This window comes from Chlorocebus sabaeus, chromosome 20 (genome assembly GCF_047675955.1).
Source record: "Chlorocebus sabaeus isolate Y175 chromosome 20, mChlSab1.0.hap1, whole genome shotgun sequence".
Lineage (NCBI taxonomy): Eukaryota > Metazoa > Chordata > Mammalia > Primates > Cercopithecidae > Chlorocebus > Chlorocebus sabaeus.
Window position 1 is genome coordinate 83461253 of NC_132923.1, and position 17309 is coordinate 83478561.

The window sequence follows — 17309 nt, forward strand, 5'->3', positions numbered from 1 at the left end:
CTGTGCCTCCTTACCCTGCTGTCTGCACATGGTCCTGTCTGCCTGGAGCACTCTTCCCCCGACTTCCCCCACCCAGCTCACTCCCATCAGACTTCAAAACAGCTCCAGGCAGCCTTCCCTGGGCCCCAGGTTGGGCTAAGCTATTTCCTCTGCAGTGTCACAGCCCAGTCTGTGCCACAGCCCTGATCCACTGGGTTGTCACAGTTTCCACCTCCAGCTGCCCCCAGGATGGGTCCCCAACATCACCCAGCATGTGGCCTGGCACAGGGGCCCTGGGTGGACCTGGATTGTAGGTGAGGTTTCAGGGCCCCTGGAAGATGGCTCCACAGGCGGTGAGAAGTGGAGGAGAGGACAGGGTGGGGCCCACGACAGGTGAGGTGTGGGGTCCAGGGCACAGGGAGTCAGAGTGGCCAGAGGCGTCTAGGGGCTGGGTGCTCCAGGGCTTGGTTCATTGCGGTCCGAAGGACAGTTACCCAGGCTAGTTCACAAGGTTGTCAAGGTCCAACCACAAACATCTCATGAGACTATGGCCAGGCTGTGGCCCCAGTATTAAAAACTATATCGATTATGGAGGTCAGGTGCGGTGATTTACGCCTATAATCTTAGCGTGATCCTATCCTTGGGAGGCTTAGGTGGGTAGATCACTTGAAGCCAGGAGTTTGAGATCAGCCTGGGCAACATGGCAAAACCCTGTCTCTACTAAATATACAAAAATTTAGCCAGGCGTGGTGGCGGGCACCTGTAGTCCCAGCTACTCGATAAGCTGAGGCACAAGAATCATTTGAACCTGGAGGCGGAGGTTGCAGTGAGCTCAGATTGTGCACTTCACTCTAGCTTGGACAACAGAGAGAGACTTGTCTCAAAGAAACAAACAACAACAACAACAAAAAACCAAAACAAACAAAAAAACAACTAAAAACAAAAACAAAAAACAACTGTACCTATTATGGAATAATAGGTACCTAAAAAAGAGATGCATGTTGCATTTTATAAGAAATGTTGGCCAAAATCATTTATTATCTACATTAGGACCTTTCTGAGAAAGTAAAGGCTTGCACTGAATAATTATGTTGAGACAACAGGTGTAAACCAAGATTGTCCTAGAAACACCAAAAGTATGGCCATCATTATGAAGCATTGTAATAATGAGCACCTTTGAACCCAACTTCAGCATGAGAGCATGACCAATGCTGTGAGCTTCTTCCTTGTCCCATTCCCCTGCCTTCCCTACAGAAGTAACAACTATCTTAAATTCTGTGACTCATTTTCTCATTAAAAACAAACAAACATACTTTTATCACATATGTATGAAAACCTAAACAATATCATTTAATTTTGCTTGTTTCGAAGCCTTACAAGTGTCAGATCCTGTTGTATGTAGTCTTCTGCAACAGGCTTTTCTCACCCCGCATTATAATTCTATGATTCCTTCTTGTAGTCGACCACAGCTATGTTAGAGTCACTGCCACTGCTGTATAGGATTTCATTATATGGTGATGCCACAATTAATTCATTTTACTGTAAAGGACATTAGGGTGGTTTCCATGTTTTTATCACAATAAACAGCACTGCTATGAATATCCTTGCTCCTGTCTCCGGGTGCTTGCATGCATGTGTATCTCTAGGGTTTACACTTAGTAATGAAATCGCAATATTCTAAAGTGGTTTCAGCAATTTACACTGCATTAAGAGCATATAAGGATCCCCGCTGATTCCTGCCTCTGCCATGCTTACCACTGTGGGACTCCTTTTCCATGGAAAATCTTCCTGTGGTCTTAATTTACATTTTCCTGATTTCTATAAGGCTGAGAGTCTTTTCTTGTGGTTTATTTTTCATTCATATTTTTCTGCTGTGAAATTCTCATTCATATATTTCACTCTTTTTTAATTGAGTTGTCTTCTTACTGATTTGTAAGAATTCTTTATGTATTCTGGATAGTAATGCTTTGTGCATTATTTGTGCTATAATATATTCTCCCAGTTTGTGACTTGTCTTTTCAACAATCAGAAAAAAAATTAACTTGGACAAAGAAGAGATTAGGCATGGTGAGAAACACTTCAAAAGAAACAACAGTAAAACATTACTAACATCCTCAAAGAAATAAGAGGAAATATTGCATCCGTGAAAAAAGAACGAGATACTCTAAAAAACGGAAAAGTCAAAGAACAAGCAAAAGGCTTTTGGAAATACGATAAGATATATTTCTTTTTTTTTTTTTAGGTAATTTTTGTTTAGAATTTAGCAAAAAAAATTTTAGTGATATTATTAGTTGTTCATAAATTTTCTATCAACGTGAAATGCATAAACAGGGGTGCTTAGAGTTTTTATGATAACTATACTCATTTTGATCAGATAAGATACATTTCTGAAAAACAACAAAAAACTGTTGAAGAGTTGAAGAAGATTTCCAGAATGAAGAGCAAAATGGGATGAAAAATAGGTGAAAAAAAGATATAAGAAATATAGAGAACTGGTCCAGGAGGGCCAGTATTTGAATAATTAAGGAGTTCCTGAAAGAAAAAATAAAATCATTATAGAGGTACTTCTTTTAAATTTTCTCCAAAATGAAGATGATTAGTTTGTCGGTGAGGACTCACTGGGTGCCCAGCACAGTGAATGGAAATTGATTCACTTCAGGACACACTAAGGCTGAGCAGGCATGGTGGTATGAGCCTGTAGTCCCAACGACTCAGGAGGCTGGGGCAGGAGGATCCTCGCGCCCAGGAGGTCAAGCCTGCAGTGAGCGATGACTGTGTCACTGAACTCCAGCGTAGGTGGCAATGAGATCCCTTCTCTTAAAAGAAAAGACCTGCTGAGGACACAGCTTCCAGAAAGAGAGAACAGAGTCTCTACAGAATAGCCTTGGACTTTTCAGCAGAAACTAGAAGACAATGGAGCAAGCCTTCAAAAGTCAGAGGGAAAAATATGTCCAGTTTAGAAATTTATACCTGGTCAAACTATCTGATTAAATGTGAGGCACTTTTAGAAATGCAAGGTCTTAAGATTTCACCTCAAACATATCCTTTTAGAAAAGTATAGGTATATATGTGGCCAGGCGCGGTGGCTCACGCCTGTAATCCCAGCAGTTTGGGAGGCCAAGGTGGTTGGATCACCCGAGGTCAGGAATTTGAGACTAGCCTGGCCAACATGGAGAAACCCCATCTCTACTAGAAATACAAAAATTAGCCAGACATGGGGGCATGCACCTGTAGTCCCAGCCACTTGGGAGGCTGAGGCAGGAGAATTGCTTGAACCCGGGAGGTGGAGGCTGCAGTGAGAGGAGGTCACACCACTGCATTCCAGACTGGGCAACAGAAGGAAACTCCGACTCAAAAAATAAAATAAAATAAATAAATAGGTAAATAAAAAATAAAACAAAAGAAAGCTATGGGTATATGTTCCCCCAAATAAGGCAGTCAACCCAGAAGGGGAGGACATGGGATCTAGCAAGTGAGGGGTTCGACCCAGGAGAAAAGTGCAGAACAGTCTCCAGGTGACAACCAGGGCAGCTGGTCTTGTCATCAACCAGTCCAGGACACGGCAGTCAGAAATCCAAAGGGAATTCTTCAAGAGGAATAAGTTGGTAGAATACGGTAGTCCCCCATTATCCTCAGGGATGCGTTCCAATACCCCCAGTGGAACCTGATTACTGTCAATCAGAACACGTTTCTGTTCGTGTCTAGCACCCACAAATTTAATGCCTTTTCCATCATTACTAAGCATTCATCACACACAGGTGTTGTAACTTTTGCAGCTTGAGGTGCAACAGCAAAACTAGCACAAATTTCTTTCCTTCTTCACAATTTCATGAATAGAATCATTCTTACTGTAGATCTTAGCAACCACAGCACACAATTTTGTTTTTTTAATTTTCTTATTAAGTCAAGTACTTTCACCTTTCTACTTAAAGGAAGTACTTTACAGCTTCCCTTTGGCATATCGGAATCACTAGCAACACTCCTCTTGCACTTTGGGGCCCGTAAAGAAGTAAAATAAGAATTACTTGAACAGAAGCGCTGTGATCCTGCGACAGTTAATGTAGTAACTGGGGCGGCTGCTGAGTGACTGATGGGAGAGTAGTGTCTACAGCATGGATCCACTGGACAAAGGGATGATTCACATTCCAGGTGGGACGAAGCCAGACAGCACAAGATTTCATAGTGCCACTCAGAATAGCACGCCACTGAAAACTTACAAATTGTTTATTTCTGGAATTTTCCATTTAAAATTTTTGGACCATGGTTGACCTCAAGTAAATAAATCTGCAGAAAGTGAAACTTCAGATAAGTGGGGATTACTGTATTGAATGTGGGTGATTGTAGTAGGAGGAGATTTACACAAATGAGGGAGAGTTTAGAGAGGAAGGAGAGATAAATACATAGAAAACTAAGAAAGAAACAAAGCAATAAAGCAAAATATAACAATTATTAATTCCAGGGAAAACACAAAGGCATGCAGGAAAAAAGTATTCATCATGGCACACTACAAATAGCATTTACTTGATCATGATCACATAGAAATATTTTCAGATATTTCAAATATTTTCAGAATATGATACCAAATGCACAGACAACAAAAGAGAAAATAGATTGAACTACATCAAAATTGAAAAATTCTGTGTATTAAAGGACAGAATCAATAGAGTGAAAAGGCTGCCAATGGGATGGGAGAATAGCTAAAATATATAAGAATTCCTACAACTCAACAACAAAAAACTAAACAGCCCAATTGAAAAATGGGCAAAGGACTTTAATAGACATTTCTCCAAAGAAGATATACAAATGGCCAATAAGCATATGAAAATATGCTCAGTATCACTAATTATCAAGGAAATGCAAATTAAAACTGCAATGGAAAAAAACCTCACATTCGTTAGGATCTGTGTTAAAACCAGCAAACAAAAGCAGAAAATAACAAGTTTGGGCCAGGACGTGGAGAAACTGGAACTCTTACACATTGTTGGTAGGGACATGAAATGATACAACTGCTGTGGAAAACACTATGATGGTTCCCCAAAAAATAAAAACTAGAATCACAGTATGATCCAGCAATTCCACTTCTGAGTATATTCAAAAGAACTGAAGGCAAGGACTTGAAGAGATATGTGTACACTCATGTTTATAGCAGCATTATACACAGTAGCTAAAATGTGGAACCAACCCAACTGTCCCTTGATGGATGAATGAAGAAAGAAAATGTGGAAGACATACAATGGAGTATTCTGATCCTTAAAAAGGAAGGAAATTGTGACATGCGCTACAACATGAATGAACCTTGACACTGTTATGCTAAGTGAACTAAGTCACTCACAAAAGGATAAATATTGTATAATTCCACTTACATGAGGTGCCTAGAGTAGCCAAATTCATAAATACAGGAAGTAGAAAGGTGATTTCTGGGGCTGGCAGGGAGGAAGGAAGGGGATTTCGAGGTGGCTCACACCTATACTCCCAGCACTTTGGGAGGCTGAGGTAGGTGGATAGCCTGAGCTCAGGAGCTCAAGACCAACCTGGGCAACATGGTGAAACTCTGTCTCATTAAAAAGACTTAAAAAAAAAAAATTAGCTGGGTGTGGTGGTGTGCATCTGTAGTCCCAGCTACTCAGGAGGCTGAGGTGGAAGGATTGCTTGAGCCTGGGGCTGGTGGAGGGTTGGGGTGGGCGGAGGTTGCAGTGAGCTGAGATGGCACCGCTGCACCCCAGCCTGGGTGACACAGAGAGACCCTGTTTCAACCAATCAATTATCAATCAGTCAATCAATAAAAATATAAAAAACAATTTAAAAAATAAAAACTAACCCAAAATAAAAGCAAACAGAAAAGTACTGAGTCTGCCCCCGAAGGCCATGCAACTCAGGGGGTGGGCACCCAGGGCCTGAGCCACCTGCAAGTCACCTTGAGGAATGCCTGTCATCATGGGCAGAGTGGTCAGGGCTCCTGCCCTCCAATAGTCCAGGAATAAACAGGGAGCTCAGAGCTGATGGCCCTTAGAGAAAAGAGACATATCTGGGTGCACAGAGGCCCATTGTTTACGTGAATAGCCACACATTTATTTTAATATGTACTGGAAAAATATAATGAGCATATCAAGCCTGTGATTTCATGGAGATTATTGCTTAGGATGAAGCTAAATCTACTAAGTGAAAGGATTTAAGGGGAACCCTGGGATGACAGTAGCAGGTAAGGGGAAATAGAGAAAGTCACTCAAGCAGATGGGAATGGCTGCAGTTACGGAAAATACTGACCTAGTTCAGCCCCTCAGGTTAGGGATGGACACCCCAGGCCTAGAGAGGGAGAAGGACCCACTCAGTCTCCTACATAAGGCAGCGGAGGAGGAGGCACTTGTGAGCCCACCCTCCTGAAAGCACACGGCCAGGAGGCAAGAAACTGAGGCTGGGTCTGTCCTGCTAGTCTATGAACCCCTGAACCACCTTCATCCTCTCCTTTCCTTGCAAAATGAAGGGATTCTGCAGTTAATAGCAATAATGTAGCTAATATTAATGGTAACTGCAGATAATTCTTGTGGAGTTCTTACTTACTATGTGGCAGAAACAACCACAATGGCAATAATAATAGCAATGACTTATATAGTGTGTACTTAAGTTCTTAGAAGGTTTTTTAGGCCGGGCGCGGTGGCTCACGCCTGTAATCCCAGCACTTTGGGAGGCCGAGGCGGGCGGATCACAAGGTCAGGAGATCGAGACCATGGTGAAACCCCGTCTCTACAAAAAATAGAAAAAATTAGCCGGGCGCGGTGGCAGGCGCCTGTAGTCCCAGCTACTTGGGAGGCTGAGGCAGGAGAATGGCGTGAACCCGGGAGGCGGAGCTTGCAGTGAACCGAGATTGCGCCACTGCACTCCAGCCTGGGCGACAGAGCTAGACTCCGTCTCAAAAAAAAAAAAAAAAAAAAAAAAAAAGAAGGTTTTTTAGTACATAGTACACACTATATAAGTGTATACATAGTTGCCCCTCTCTATCCATGGGTTCCGAATCCTGGATTCACTCAATTTCAGATCAGAAATATTCAGGAAAAAATAATTGCATCTGTACTGAACATGTACAGGCCTTTTATCCTTGTTATTATTCCCTAAACAATACAATGTAACAAGTATTTACATAGCATTTACATTGCATAGGTATTATAAATAATCTAGAGATGATGTAAAGTATATTGGAGGATGTGTATACATTATATGCAAATACTGTATCATTTTCTATCAAGCACTTGAGCATCTGAGGATTTTGGGATCTGCAGGAGGTCCTGGAACCAGTCCCCCATGGATACAGAGTGAGGACTGTATTAATTCATCCTCACAAATCCTACGACAGTGTGTGGCCGCCAGCCTCCAAGACAGCCTCCAGATAGACCTCCTGGGAGTCACACCCCTACCTAGTTCCCTTCCACATAGAATAGAGCTGGCCTATGTAACCAACAGGATATTGCAGAGATGAGGGAGCATGACTTCCATGGTCAGGTCATACAAGACATTGTGACTTCATCGCTTTCTCTTTCTTTGATCAGTCTCCCTAGGGAAAGCCAGCTATGTCATGTGGACACTCATGCAGTCCTCTGGAGTGAGCCACATGGTGAAAAATGGAGTCCTCCTGCCACCAGCCAAAAGGGACTTGCCAGCCTTGTGAGTGAGCTGGCCCAGACACTCTAGCCCCAGTTAAACCTTCGGAGGACTGTGGCCTCACCAACATCTTGACTGCAACTTCATGACAGACCCAGAGCTACACCCATGCAACCAGGCTGCTCCCCAATTCCTGGCCCACAGACACTGTGAGAGATAATAAATGTTTATTTCTGTTTGAAACTGCTAAGTTTTGGGGTAATGTGTTTGCAGCAATAGGTAATTGATAGCATTAGGAAACATTAGCTAATGCTATCAGTGTTTTGCAGATGAGGGAATTGAGGCATAAAAGTAACTTTCCCCAGGTCACACAGGTAACAAGTGGTTTAAACCATGGCAGTTTGGATCTATGTAGAGTTCAGTAATATATTAGATCTCTCTTTTACAGGAATCAGGACACTTTGCCTGCTCAGAGGGAGAGAGGGAAAGAGACAGACACAAACACAGAGAGACAGTGACACGGAGAAGTGCGCCATGGGCTCACAGTACCATGTGAACGACTGGGGCTGCACTTGCGTAAAGTGAAGGCAGTGGAGAAGTGAAGTGAAGTGTAAGTGAAGTGGAAAGTGAGGGACAGTGGAGAGCATCCTTGCCCTTGCAGCTTGGCTGTGATTGGCTTAGGGCTGCTGGTCTCTGACCCTGGCTGGGCTGGTGACACAGTCTAAGGTACCTAGGGTGGGGGGTAATCTGACGCCCCTGTGCAGACCCCTCCCTGACTCCTGTCCCCCTGTGCTGACACTGTCTGTCCCAGGCGCTCTCTGCCCCCAGACCAGAGCTCCTCCAGGGAAGAGGTGGAGTCTTATTCATCTGTGTCCCTTGCCTAGCACAAGGCCTGCCAGAGCAGGCTGGGCCAGGTGAGCACAGAAGGCCCTCTGGCCCTGGCCCCGGAGAGGCATCATCAGTGGGGACAGAGCGAGAACCAGGATGATCCTGTTTCTGACTGGAGGAGCTCCCATTGGATGGATGAGCCAACAACGACAGTCCAGTGTGATCAGGGAGATTGGGACACACAGTGCCGTGGGGGCCAGAGGAGCAGGGAGGATCTCTTTGGAGGAGACTAGAAGGCTTCCCAGAGGAGGAGGCAGTTTGAAGTGAGGCCCAAATAGTAAACAGAAGCCAACCCATGCAGGAGTGTTTTAGGCAGAGGGCACGGCCTCGCAGAGCACAGCCTGGCAAAGGTCTGAAGCTCCAGTTCCTGGGGGGTAGAGTGAAAGAGTAGAGCGTGCAGAGAGTAGGCTGCTGGGGCTCCCATGGCTCTGGAGGCCAACATGGGACTTGGGAGTGGCAGGGCACCATGCTGACAGCAGGTGAAATGTCACCTACATCTGTCTCATGGGGAATTCATTATATTTGGGGTTGGGTTTGGGAGTTTTCTTTGGAAACCCAGGGTAGGGAGGATCTGTAAGCTTGAGTCAGTCCAGGATGGAGAGGGAGGGTAGGGGAGGACTGGAAGTCACCTGGGCGGCAGAAGTTTTACCAGGACCTCAGTGTCCATTTGGTGTCTTGTGTTCTTGTGTGTTTCAAGGACTGAGCTTTCTCCCTTTGCCCCTCACAGAAATTAACCAGTTTATGTGCCCTGAAAAATTCCCACCCTCTGGGTTTGCACACTGGCTCAGTCACTTACTAGCTGTGTGACCTCTCTGCTGCTTAGTTTACTCATCTGTAAAATGGGATAAACACAAAACCTGCCTCATAAAGATATTGTAAGGATTAAACAGGGAAAAGAATGTAAAACATTTAGAATGGTGCCTGACCCCCAGCAAGTATAAAATAAATACTGGCTATTGTTATTACCTTATGTGGTTTTCTTTTAACTTTTTGAAGTAAAGATAACTTACCTAACGCTTGTTATGTGTCAATCCTTGTATTTATCCTCTGAAGACAAAGATGAGGAAGGCATAGTCCTCCTAGGGGTACAAAAGCCTTCAATAAAGGCAGAAACAAGCATTGGTCAAATGTGCCCTGTGCCAAGAATCCAGGAATGCAGGAGAGCGGGCTCCTGTCCTCCGGCAGCTCGCAGAGTGACGAGGGAGACAGTTGCATAAGCAGACTGTGGCAACACAGGGTGGTCAGGGCTGTGACAAAGGGAAACCCAGTGACTGCAGGAGTCCAGGGAAGTGGCCCAAAGTGGGTGGAGGCTGAGAGGAGCCAGGAGAACCTCTGCTGGGGGGCTGTTGAGAGACAAGGAGTTGCCCACTTTGGCAACTGGCTGTGTGTGTTGATAGTGCGCACAAGGACTCCCCTGGGGAGGTCGGGGGATGCCTGGGCTCAGTCTTGATTCTGGGTATTGGAAAGCCATCAGGGGTTTGTGAACAGGGAATTGCGTTTGAATAACAGTAACAATAACTAACATTTCTCATGCAGCTACCATATACTGTATGATGTGCATGCACAATCTCATCTCATATCCTTACCCTATGAGGTGAGGACTGCCACCTTTTTCATTTTTCACATTTAGAGGCTGAGTCACAGAGATTGAGTTGCCCAAGTTCACATAATTAGAAAGGGAATGAACAGACTCAGACCCAGGCAGTCTCACCCCCAAGGCCTGTACTCTCCATCTCTTTCTCTCTCTTTTTTTTTTTTCCTTCCTTCCTTCCTTCCTTCCTTCCTTCCTTTTATTTCTTTTTTTTTTTTTTGAGACAGAGTCTCTCTCTGTCACCCAGGCTGGAGTGCAGTGGTGCGATCTCGGCTCACTGCAAGCTCTGCCTCCCGGGTTCACGCCATTCTCCTGCCTCAGTCTCCCGAGTAACTGGGACTACAGGCGCCTGCCACCATGCCCGGCTAATTTTTTGTATTTTTAGTAGAGACAGGGTTTCACCCTGTTAGCCAGGATGGTCTCGATCTCTTGACCCCGTGATCTGCCCGCTTCGGCCTCCCAAAGTGCTGGGATTACAGATGTGATCCACTGCGCCTGGCCTCTTTTTCTTTCTTTTTTCTTCATCTGCTGCCTGTAAACTTTAGCCCACACACTAATCTTACAGTTGGAATGAACCTCAGAAATTCCTTATCTCTTCCATTTCCCAGATGAGAAAGTGAGACTTGGAGATAGGATTGACTTTCCTACGACCACAGAGTGGAGGAGAAGGAGGGACTGAGTGGGATAAGCCAGTCTGGGCGGCAAGACAGGCTTCTATCTTTGTCCCACAGTCCCAGGCACCATTGTGCTTGACACAGAATCCAAACTCCCAGCTGTGGCCTACAAAGCCCTAGTGGTCAGGCCCTTGCCAACTCCCTCCAGCCTCACCTGAGGCACCCACTCCTTCCCTGTCACCAGGCCCCGACCCACCTTGAGGTCTCTGCATTGCCGCTCCCTCTGCCAGGAGCACCCTTCCGCTGGATCTTCATGGGGCAGGATCCATTTTGCCATTCAGTGGAATGTCACCTCCTCCGGGAGGCCTTGCCTGATCACTTCCTCTACAGTTACCCCCATTGCTCTCACATCAGTCTGTTTTGTTTTTTCCATAGAAGTTATGATGACCTGAAATAATCTTTTGTTTTCCTGATTTTGTGTGTATCTCTTCCAACTAAGACCTAGCTGCAGGAGAGCATGGAGGGACCTTATCTGTTTCCACACTGTATCCTTGAGCCTTGAACAGCGTTTGGCACATATAGGTGATAGTACGCCTGCATTTCTGTGTGCTAATGGTCTGTCTCCCCACCAGTCAGGGACCTCTCTGGGGCTGGCACCATGCCTGATTCACCTTGGCACCTGCAGGCCCAACACAGGGTTGGCACAGAACAGGGCCTGAAATGCTTGCTGAATGACTGAATGAACCAGGGACAGAAGGAGTGATGATGGCAGGAGCACCGTGCTGGGCTCTCTGGGGGTCTAAGTCCCTATCTGGTGGGGTAGACACAGACATGGCCACTGGGCTGCCCTTTGGGGGACTAGGGCTCAGGAGGCTGCTGATGAGACAGGGTGGTTTCCAAGTCAAGGGCTAATAGCACCCGCCCGTCTGTGAGGCAGGTGAAGGGGCAAGAGGGGAGGCAGGGTGGACCTAACACTGGCTCTTGGCACCTGCGGGCCAGTTGTTTTGCGTGGCCAGTGCCCTGGAATCTCATTCTCTAAAGAAGGTTGTGTGGGTTGGACCCAGCTCACAAGTCTGAGGCTGAAATGGAATCCCAGCTCTGCTCTCGGCACCCGTTCTCCGCAGCGTGGGTGAGGTGGGCTGCAGCCCTCCAGAGGAGGCGCCTTCTTACTGCAGAGGACAGCAGGGGCGGACAGCACGGGCCTAGGTGCGCGGCCCCTAGCGGCAGGGATGGCATCCCTTCCCTGCCCTCCCCCTCCCCCCTCTCCGCCTCTCCACCCCCCACAGACCTCGCCTTTCTCCATCACAGCGAGGATTCCTTGTCGTCCCTGCGGGCCCCCCTGATTGCCCCTCTGCTTAGGCGCCTGGAGCGTACTTACCGACGATGAATATAGTCCGTGCACCAGGCCCAAGCCACCTGCCTCACGTCCCCGCCCATGATCACATGAGCATGGAACATGCACAGATGCACATGGGCACGGAAACCAAACCAGCCACAGGGATTTATAATATCCCAGCCGGAGCCCATGACCGCTGCAGGGGTCCAGCTCTGCGCCCCCAGTTTCTCCCTGCTCATCCACATCTTGGTACCCCACCCCTATCCCTCCCTCCCCCGCCCCACGCGCACACTGCACAGGCCTATTCACACTGGAACATCATTTCCCCTCCCGCCCAGGCTCACTCCTAGACATCCCTCAGCCTCTCATCGGCCTGTCACCTCCTCCAGGAAGCCTCTGCTGCCTCCTCTGGACCTGCTACTTCCGGGGTCAGGGGCTCCCCTGGCCCATCCCTGCGTCTACAGAGCCCAGCACTCAGGCAAGCCCCGAGCGCCCGCTGAGAGAAGAGTGGACGAAGGCTAGGAAGGAGGAGGGCGAGGAGGCGGTGGCAAGCGGAGCGTGGGGCGGAGGCGGCAGCGGGAGGGAGTGCGCGCGCCGGCGGCGGCAGCGCAGGGCCGGGGCCGCGCGCCCAGCCTGAGCCCGCCCCGCCGCCGAGCGTCACCGAACCTGCTTGAAATGCAGCCGAGGAGCCGGGGCGGGCGGCAGCGGCGGCGGCGGCGGCGGCGGGGGCAGCGGCAGCCCCGGCGCCGCGGCAAGGACTCTGAGGACTGAGGCGCGGCGGCGGCGGCGCGGGGAGCGCGGGGCGCGGCGGCCGGAGCCCCGGGCCCGCCATGGGCCGCCCCGAGCGGGGCGCGCTCCGGCCGCTGGCGCTGCTGCTGCTGCTGTTGCTGCTGCGGCTTCAGCATCTCGCGGCGGCAGCAACTGATCCGCTGCTCGGCGGCCAAGGTGCGTGCGGCCGGTTCCTGCCTCGGCTCTGCGCCGCCCTAGCCACCAACAAAGCGCGGCCTAGAGGCCGGGGGAGGGTCAGAGTGGGGGGGTTCCCGAACCAGGGGGCTATCGGGGGCGCAGGGATGGACAAGCTCCCCGCAACGCGGCTATTCCTGAATTTGGCCTCTGCCCCCCGCCCCCGCGGGCCTCCGTGTTGAGGGCTCTGCCCTCTGGGCAGCGGCTCTTGGGAAAGGGGTGCAGGGGGGCTTGGCCAGCGGGGAACTTTGCCGAAGGGGAGGCCATTCATGGTTCCGGATGAGCTGTGTGATTCTCGCCGTTGGGGTTTATTTGACACGCGCGCTCCGCGGCGGTAATGAGCGGAGCCAGGCGGCTTCTTCGCTTGACAATGCGTTTCCGCAGACCCCTGCGCGCGGCGGAGAGAGGGGGCTGCCTGCCAGGGTGATGTGCCCGCGGCTCCCAGTGCGCGTGGCGCGCGAGTGCGGGGACTCCCTATGGGCTGTGTCTGCGCGGATCTCTGACTATGGGTCGCGTGTGCGGGTGAATGGGTCTGAATGGAGGGTACACCCAGGTCGTGTGACACTGTAAGTAGGTGCCTGGTCTCGCCGTGCCACCGAGCGGCCCGACATCCACGGAACCCCTGCCATCGTACCCCCTTTGGAAGGAGTGTGCCCGAAGCCCCGGGGTCTCCATAATCACCCCTTTTCCTCCTCCCCAGCGGGCCCTTCCGGGTGGCCCGGGCCGCATGGTGGGGAGCGGGGCCGAGCCCGCTGATCCAGCTCACGCTCCCTCCCCCCGCAGGACCGGCCAAGGAGTGCGAAAAGGATCAATTCCAGTGCCGGAACGAGCGCTGCATCCCCTCTGTGTGGAGATGCGACGAGGACGATGACTGCTTAGACCACAGCGATGAGGACGACTGCCGTGAGTGGCGGGCCGGGTAGCTCAGACCCGGGGAGAGAAGAGGAACGGTGGGGGAAACCATGCTTGGCGCGCACTTGGCTGCAGCCGCGGCGCTGCCACCTGCGCGGGCCTTGCCGCTGGAGCCTGCGACCGGGAAACCGCCTGGGCGCCGCCTCCCTCGGGGCCGGGTGGCTCTTAGCGACCCGGAGAGGGCAGGAAAGCTGGCGTGTCCTGGTGGGGCCGGGGGAGGAGGGCGCACCAAGCTGGGGAGGCTAGACCGGAGCTGTGGGCGGGGACGTGGCAGTCCCTGCAAAGTCTGGATTCCCGAAACACTGCCCTCTCGGACTCCTGCCTCGGCCCCGCGGGACGCGCGCGTGTTTCAAAGTTCCACGCAGCTCTGGGCCGCACTGCGCTCCTATTCCTGCTCAGTTTTTGTGAATGAATGGGCTCCCCAGGGCCCCTGATTGGCTGGGCGAGGACCACCCCATAGGCCCCCGTGGCCGGAGCGGCCAATCGCGGAGCAGACGGATGTGTGGTATTCGGGTTCCCTGGGCGCGGGGGCCCTGCCCTGGCCCCGCCCCGGCCACACCCCCGCGGACATCCTCAGGGTGGTAGGTGCAGGCGGGGCTCGGGCGCCGTTTTTCTGCCGAGTCACAGTGAAGACCTTTTTGAGCCACCGTGGTTAGCAGACCGTGCTTTCCTGCTAGCCCTGCCTGGCTCTGAGTCATGTGGCACTCCAGGAAGGAGGGTACCAGGAGGGAGAGTTTTTTTCCCGGAAGGGGCCCGAGAAGCCCGAGGCCACGCGTGAAACGGCTGCCGGCTGCCTTTGCTGGGCGTGCGCGACTGATTTTGAAGTTTCTTCTCAGAGTTCACGGGGTTTCAGAGTGTATGTGGGACCAGGAGCTAATTAGCAGGCAGTTGCCACGGTGGAAGAAATGTAGTTCCAGGAACAGAAAAACAGGGCTCTCCTAGAGACATAGACCCAGGCAGTCATTCATTCATCATTCGCGAGCATCTGCTGTGTGCCAGGCGCTGGGGCGCCCTCCAAGACAGGCCAGCCCTGGCAGCCAGGGAACACTGACAGGGTCTGAGGGAGGAGGGCAACAGGTGGACAGGCCCACAGCCCCACACTGCACAGGAAGGGTAGCGGGACAGGTGGACAGGCACCCTCTCTGTTGAATCCTTTTGGTTTTTTACTGTGTTTGTCAGTCTCCCTCCCGTTCACTTTCAGACCTAAGCCAAAGTTGGCTTTGTGACTTGTGCATGGCAGAACTAGACTGCCTGAGTCTATATCTCCTCCCTCAGTTTCCTCACCTGACCACTTGGGTTCACATAATTCCTGCCCCAGCAACCTCATGGGACTGTTTTGAGGACCAGTTCCAGAAGTGAAATTGGAAGTAATGAGACTAATGTGTGCTGACCATTAACTGTGCCAAGCACTGCAGTAAGTACTTATCTTGTATAAACTCCTTTAATCTTCACAATAGTCCTATTTTAGAGATTAAAAAACAAAACAAAACAAAAAACCTGAGGCACTGAACCGTTAAGTTACCTGCTTAGCAGCTACGGAGTTGTTAAGTAGGAGCCTGAACTTAAGCATCTGACTCCAGAGTTCCTAGTCTAATCGTGACCCTGCACCATTTCCCAGTGCTGCTGAGGTTATGAAAATGGCTGTGCCTTGCTAATATATTGCTGTGAATTTCCTCACTGGGAGTTGTTCTGTGGTCTCCTTAGAGTGGGAGTGGTGAGGACGAGGCAAGGAATAGAAACTGTGTTTCTGGGCTGGTTATGCCTTATCTCCCTGGCTCTTTATAACAACTGTCCTTGTGAGGATGGCTGCAGAGAGCAGCAATTCTCTTGTCATTCTACTTTCTAGATAAGGATACCGCCCCAGAGAAGTTGAGTGACTTAGGAAAGGTCACACAGCTCAGGATGACAGAATTTGGTCAGGATCTCTGCCTGCCTCTAGTTCAGGGCACTGTCTGCTGCGGTGGGGAATGTGGTGCGGAAAGCACCAGGAGTGTGATCTAGGAGCTGGAAAGACGGACTGTAAATGTTAGGCCTGGTGCATTTCAGCTCCATGTGAGGCTTTGGACAAGACGGAGGAGTGAGGTAGCTGGGTGCTGAGTGACGCCCAGGTGGGCCAAGAGCGCTCCAATGGCCAAGCTGGGCTCCTGCATGGCTCTGAGATGCATGGGGTAGAGTCACAGGCAGGGAGTTATTAAACAAAAGTGAATGACATCAAGCTTGGAGTGGAAAGGGTGGTGGCACTGCTGATAGTACCAAGTAGCAATCACACATGGCTTGTCTGAGCTTGTTTCCTCATCTGCCAAACAGGGGCAGCTGTCCCTCCAATGCTGGCTGTGCACATAGACACACAGGGCTGGCAAGAAGGGAACAGATGGATGAGTGTTCCCACCTCCACGGCCTTTAGAAATGGACTCCTGGTAGCCACAAAGAGAAACTGAAGAAACGGAGTGGGGCTTCTGTGGCCGTGTTGGGGCCAGGTGCTGGAAAATGTTCTTTCCTCAGCCCTTTCTTCCCCATCTGAGGGTTTCTCGCATTCTAGGCCACCTGCCCAGACTGAATTTCTTTGAACTGTTCTCCCCACAGGAGAGAGAGCTGTTGGCTCCTCCCTGAGGAACTCGTTATTAAACCTGGGATGGAGGGGTGATGGGTGCTGGGATAACAAAAGCTGCTCCTCCCTGAGCAGTCTCCGTGCCTTACCCCTAACCACCTCTTTGGCACACCACCCTGCAAGAGGGCCTGAGTAGCCTACCTTTGTACATCTCTGGGCCTGCAAAATGGGGGGTGAATTTGTAGATAGAGTCTGCGTGAGGCAAAATGAGTCCAAATTCCCAAAGGGGCCAGAATGCAGCCCCTGAATACCAAGAGGCTGGAAGGAGGGGACTTTTAAGGAGGCCAAGGAAGGCTTCCTTCAGGAGGAGACAGCTGAACTAGGCCTTGAAAGATGGTAATTAATAGCATTCCCCCAGAGTTTACCATTTAAAAACAGGTGGTATGGTTCCTATATTATACAGGACATAGACTTGGAGAGGTGAAGTGACTCCCCCAAGTCACAGAGCTCCTCAGGGTTGGAGCTGGAACTCAAACTGAGGTCTTCTAAGTCCTGAGCCTCATCCACAGTGACTGAGACTTGGCTCTTTGGAGACACAGCAGGAACTTGCAGGATGGAAGAGGGAAAAGCTCCTGGGGCTTTAGTTCCCAGCTCAAAGAACCTTCAAAGTGGAGGAAGGAGCTGGAAGCCAGAGAGCCAGGCCCAAGGAAGCCCAACCAGGAGAAGTCGGGTGGGATTCCTGGCTGCGGACCTGGGTCACGTAGGCCAGCTGGCCCCTTGGCCTCAGTTTCCTGTTGCTCCCTAGTGTCTGGGGGCAGAGGCAGAGATTCTCATCTCTGGCCCGGCCTTTACTTCCAGAGTCACAACAACAGTAACCATAGCGCC

At 50.3% G+C, this 17309-nt stretch overlaps 1 protein-coding gene across 13 annotated transcripts in view; it reads left to right on the plus strand.

Moving 5' to 3' along the window:
* The first annotated feature begins 12672 nt into the window (after nt 1-12672).
* LRP8 (LDL receptor related protein 8) overlaps nt 12673-17309 on the plus strand; it is an 85479-nt gene continuing 80842 nt past the window's right edge. For 3 of the 13 annotated variants that reach the window (XM_007978699.3, XM_007978705.3, XM_007978710.3), the window contains exons 1-2: nt 12673-12946; nt 13748-13867. In XM_007978699.3, coding sequence (XP_007976890.2) covers nt 12832-12946; nt 13748-13867 — 235 coding nt within the window. In that variant the 5' untranslated portion in view covers nt 12673-12831. The remainder of the gene's footprint in view (nt 12947-13747; nt 13868-17309) is intronic. The other 10 variants (XM_007978704.3, XM_007978711.3, XM_073007297.1 and 7 more) reach the window with 7 other exon arrangements.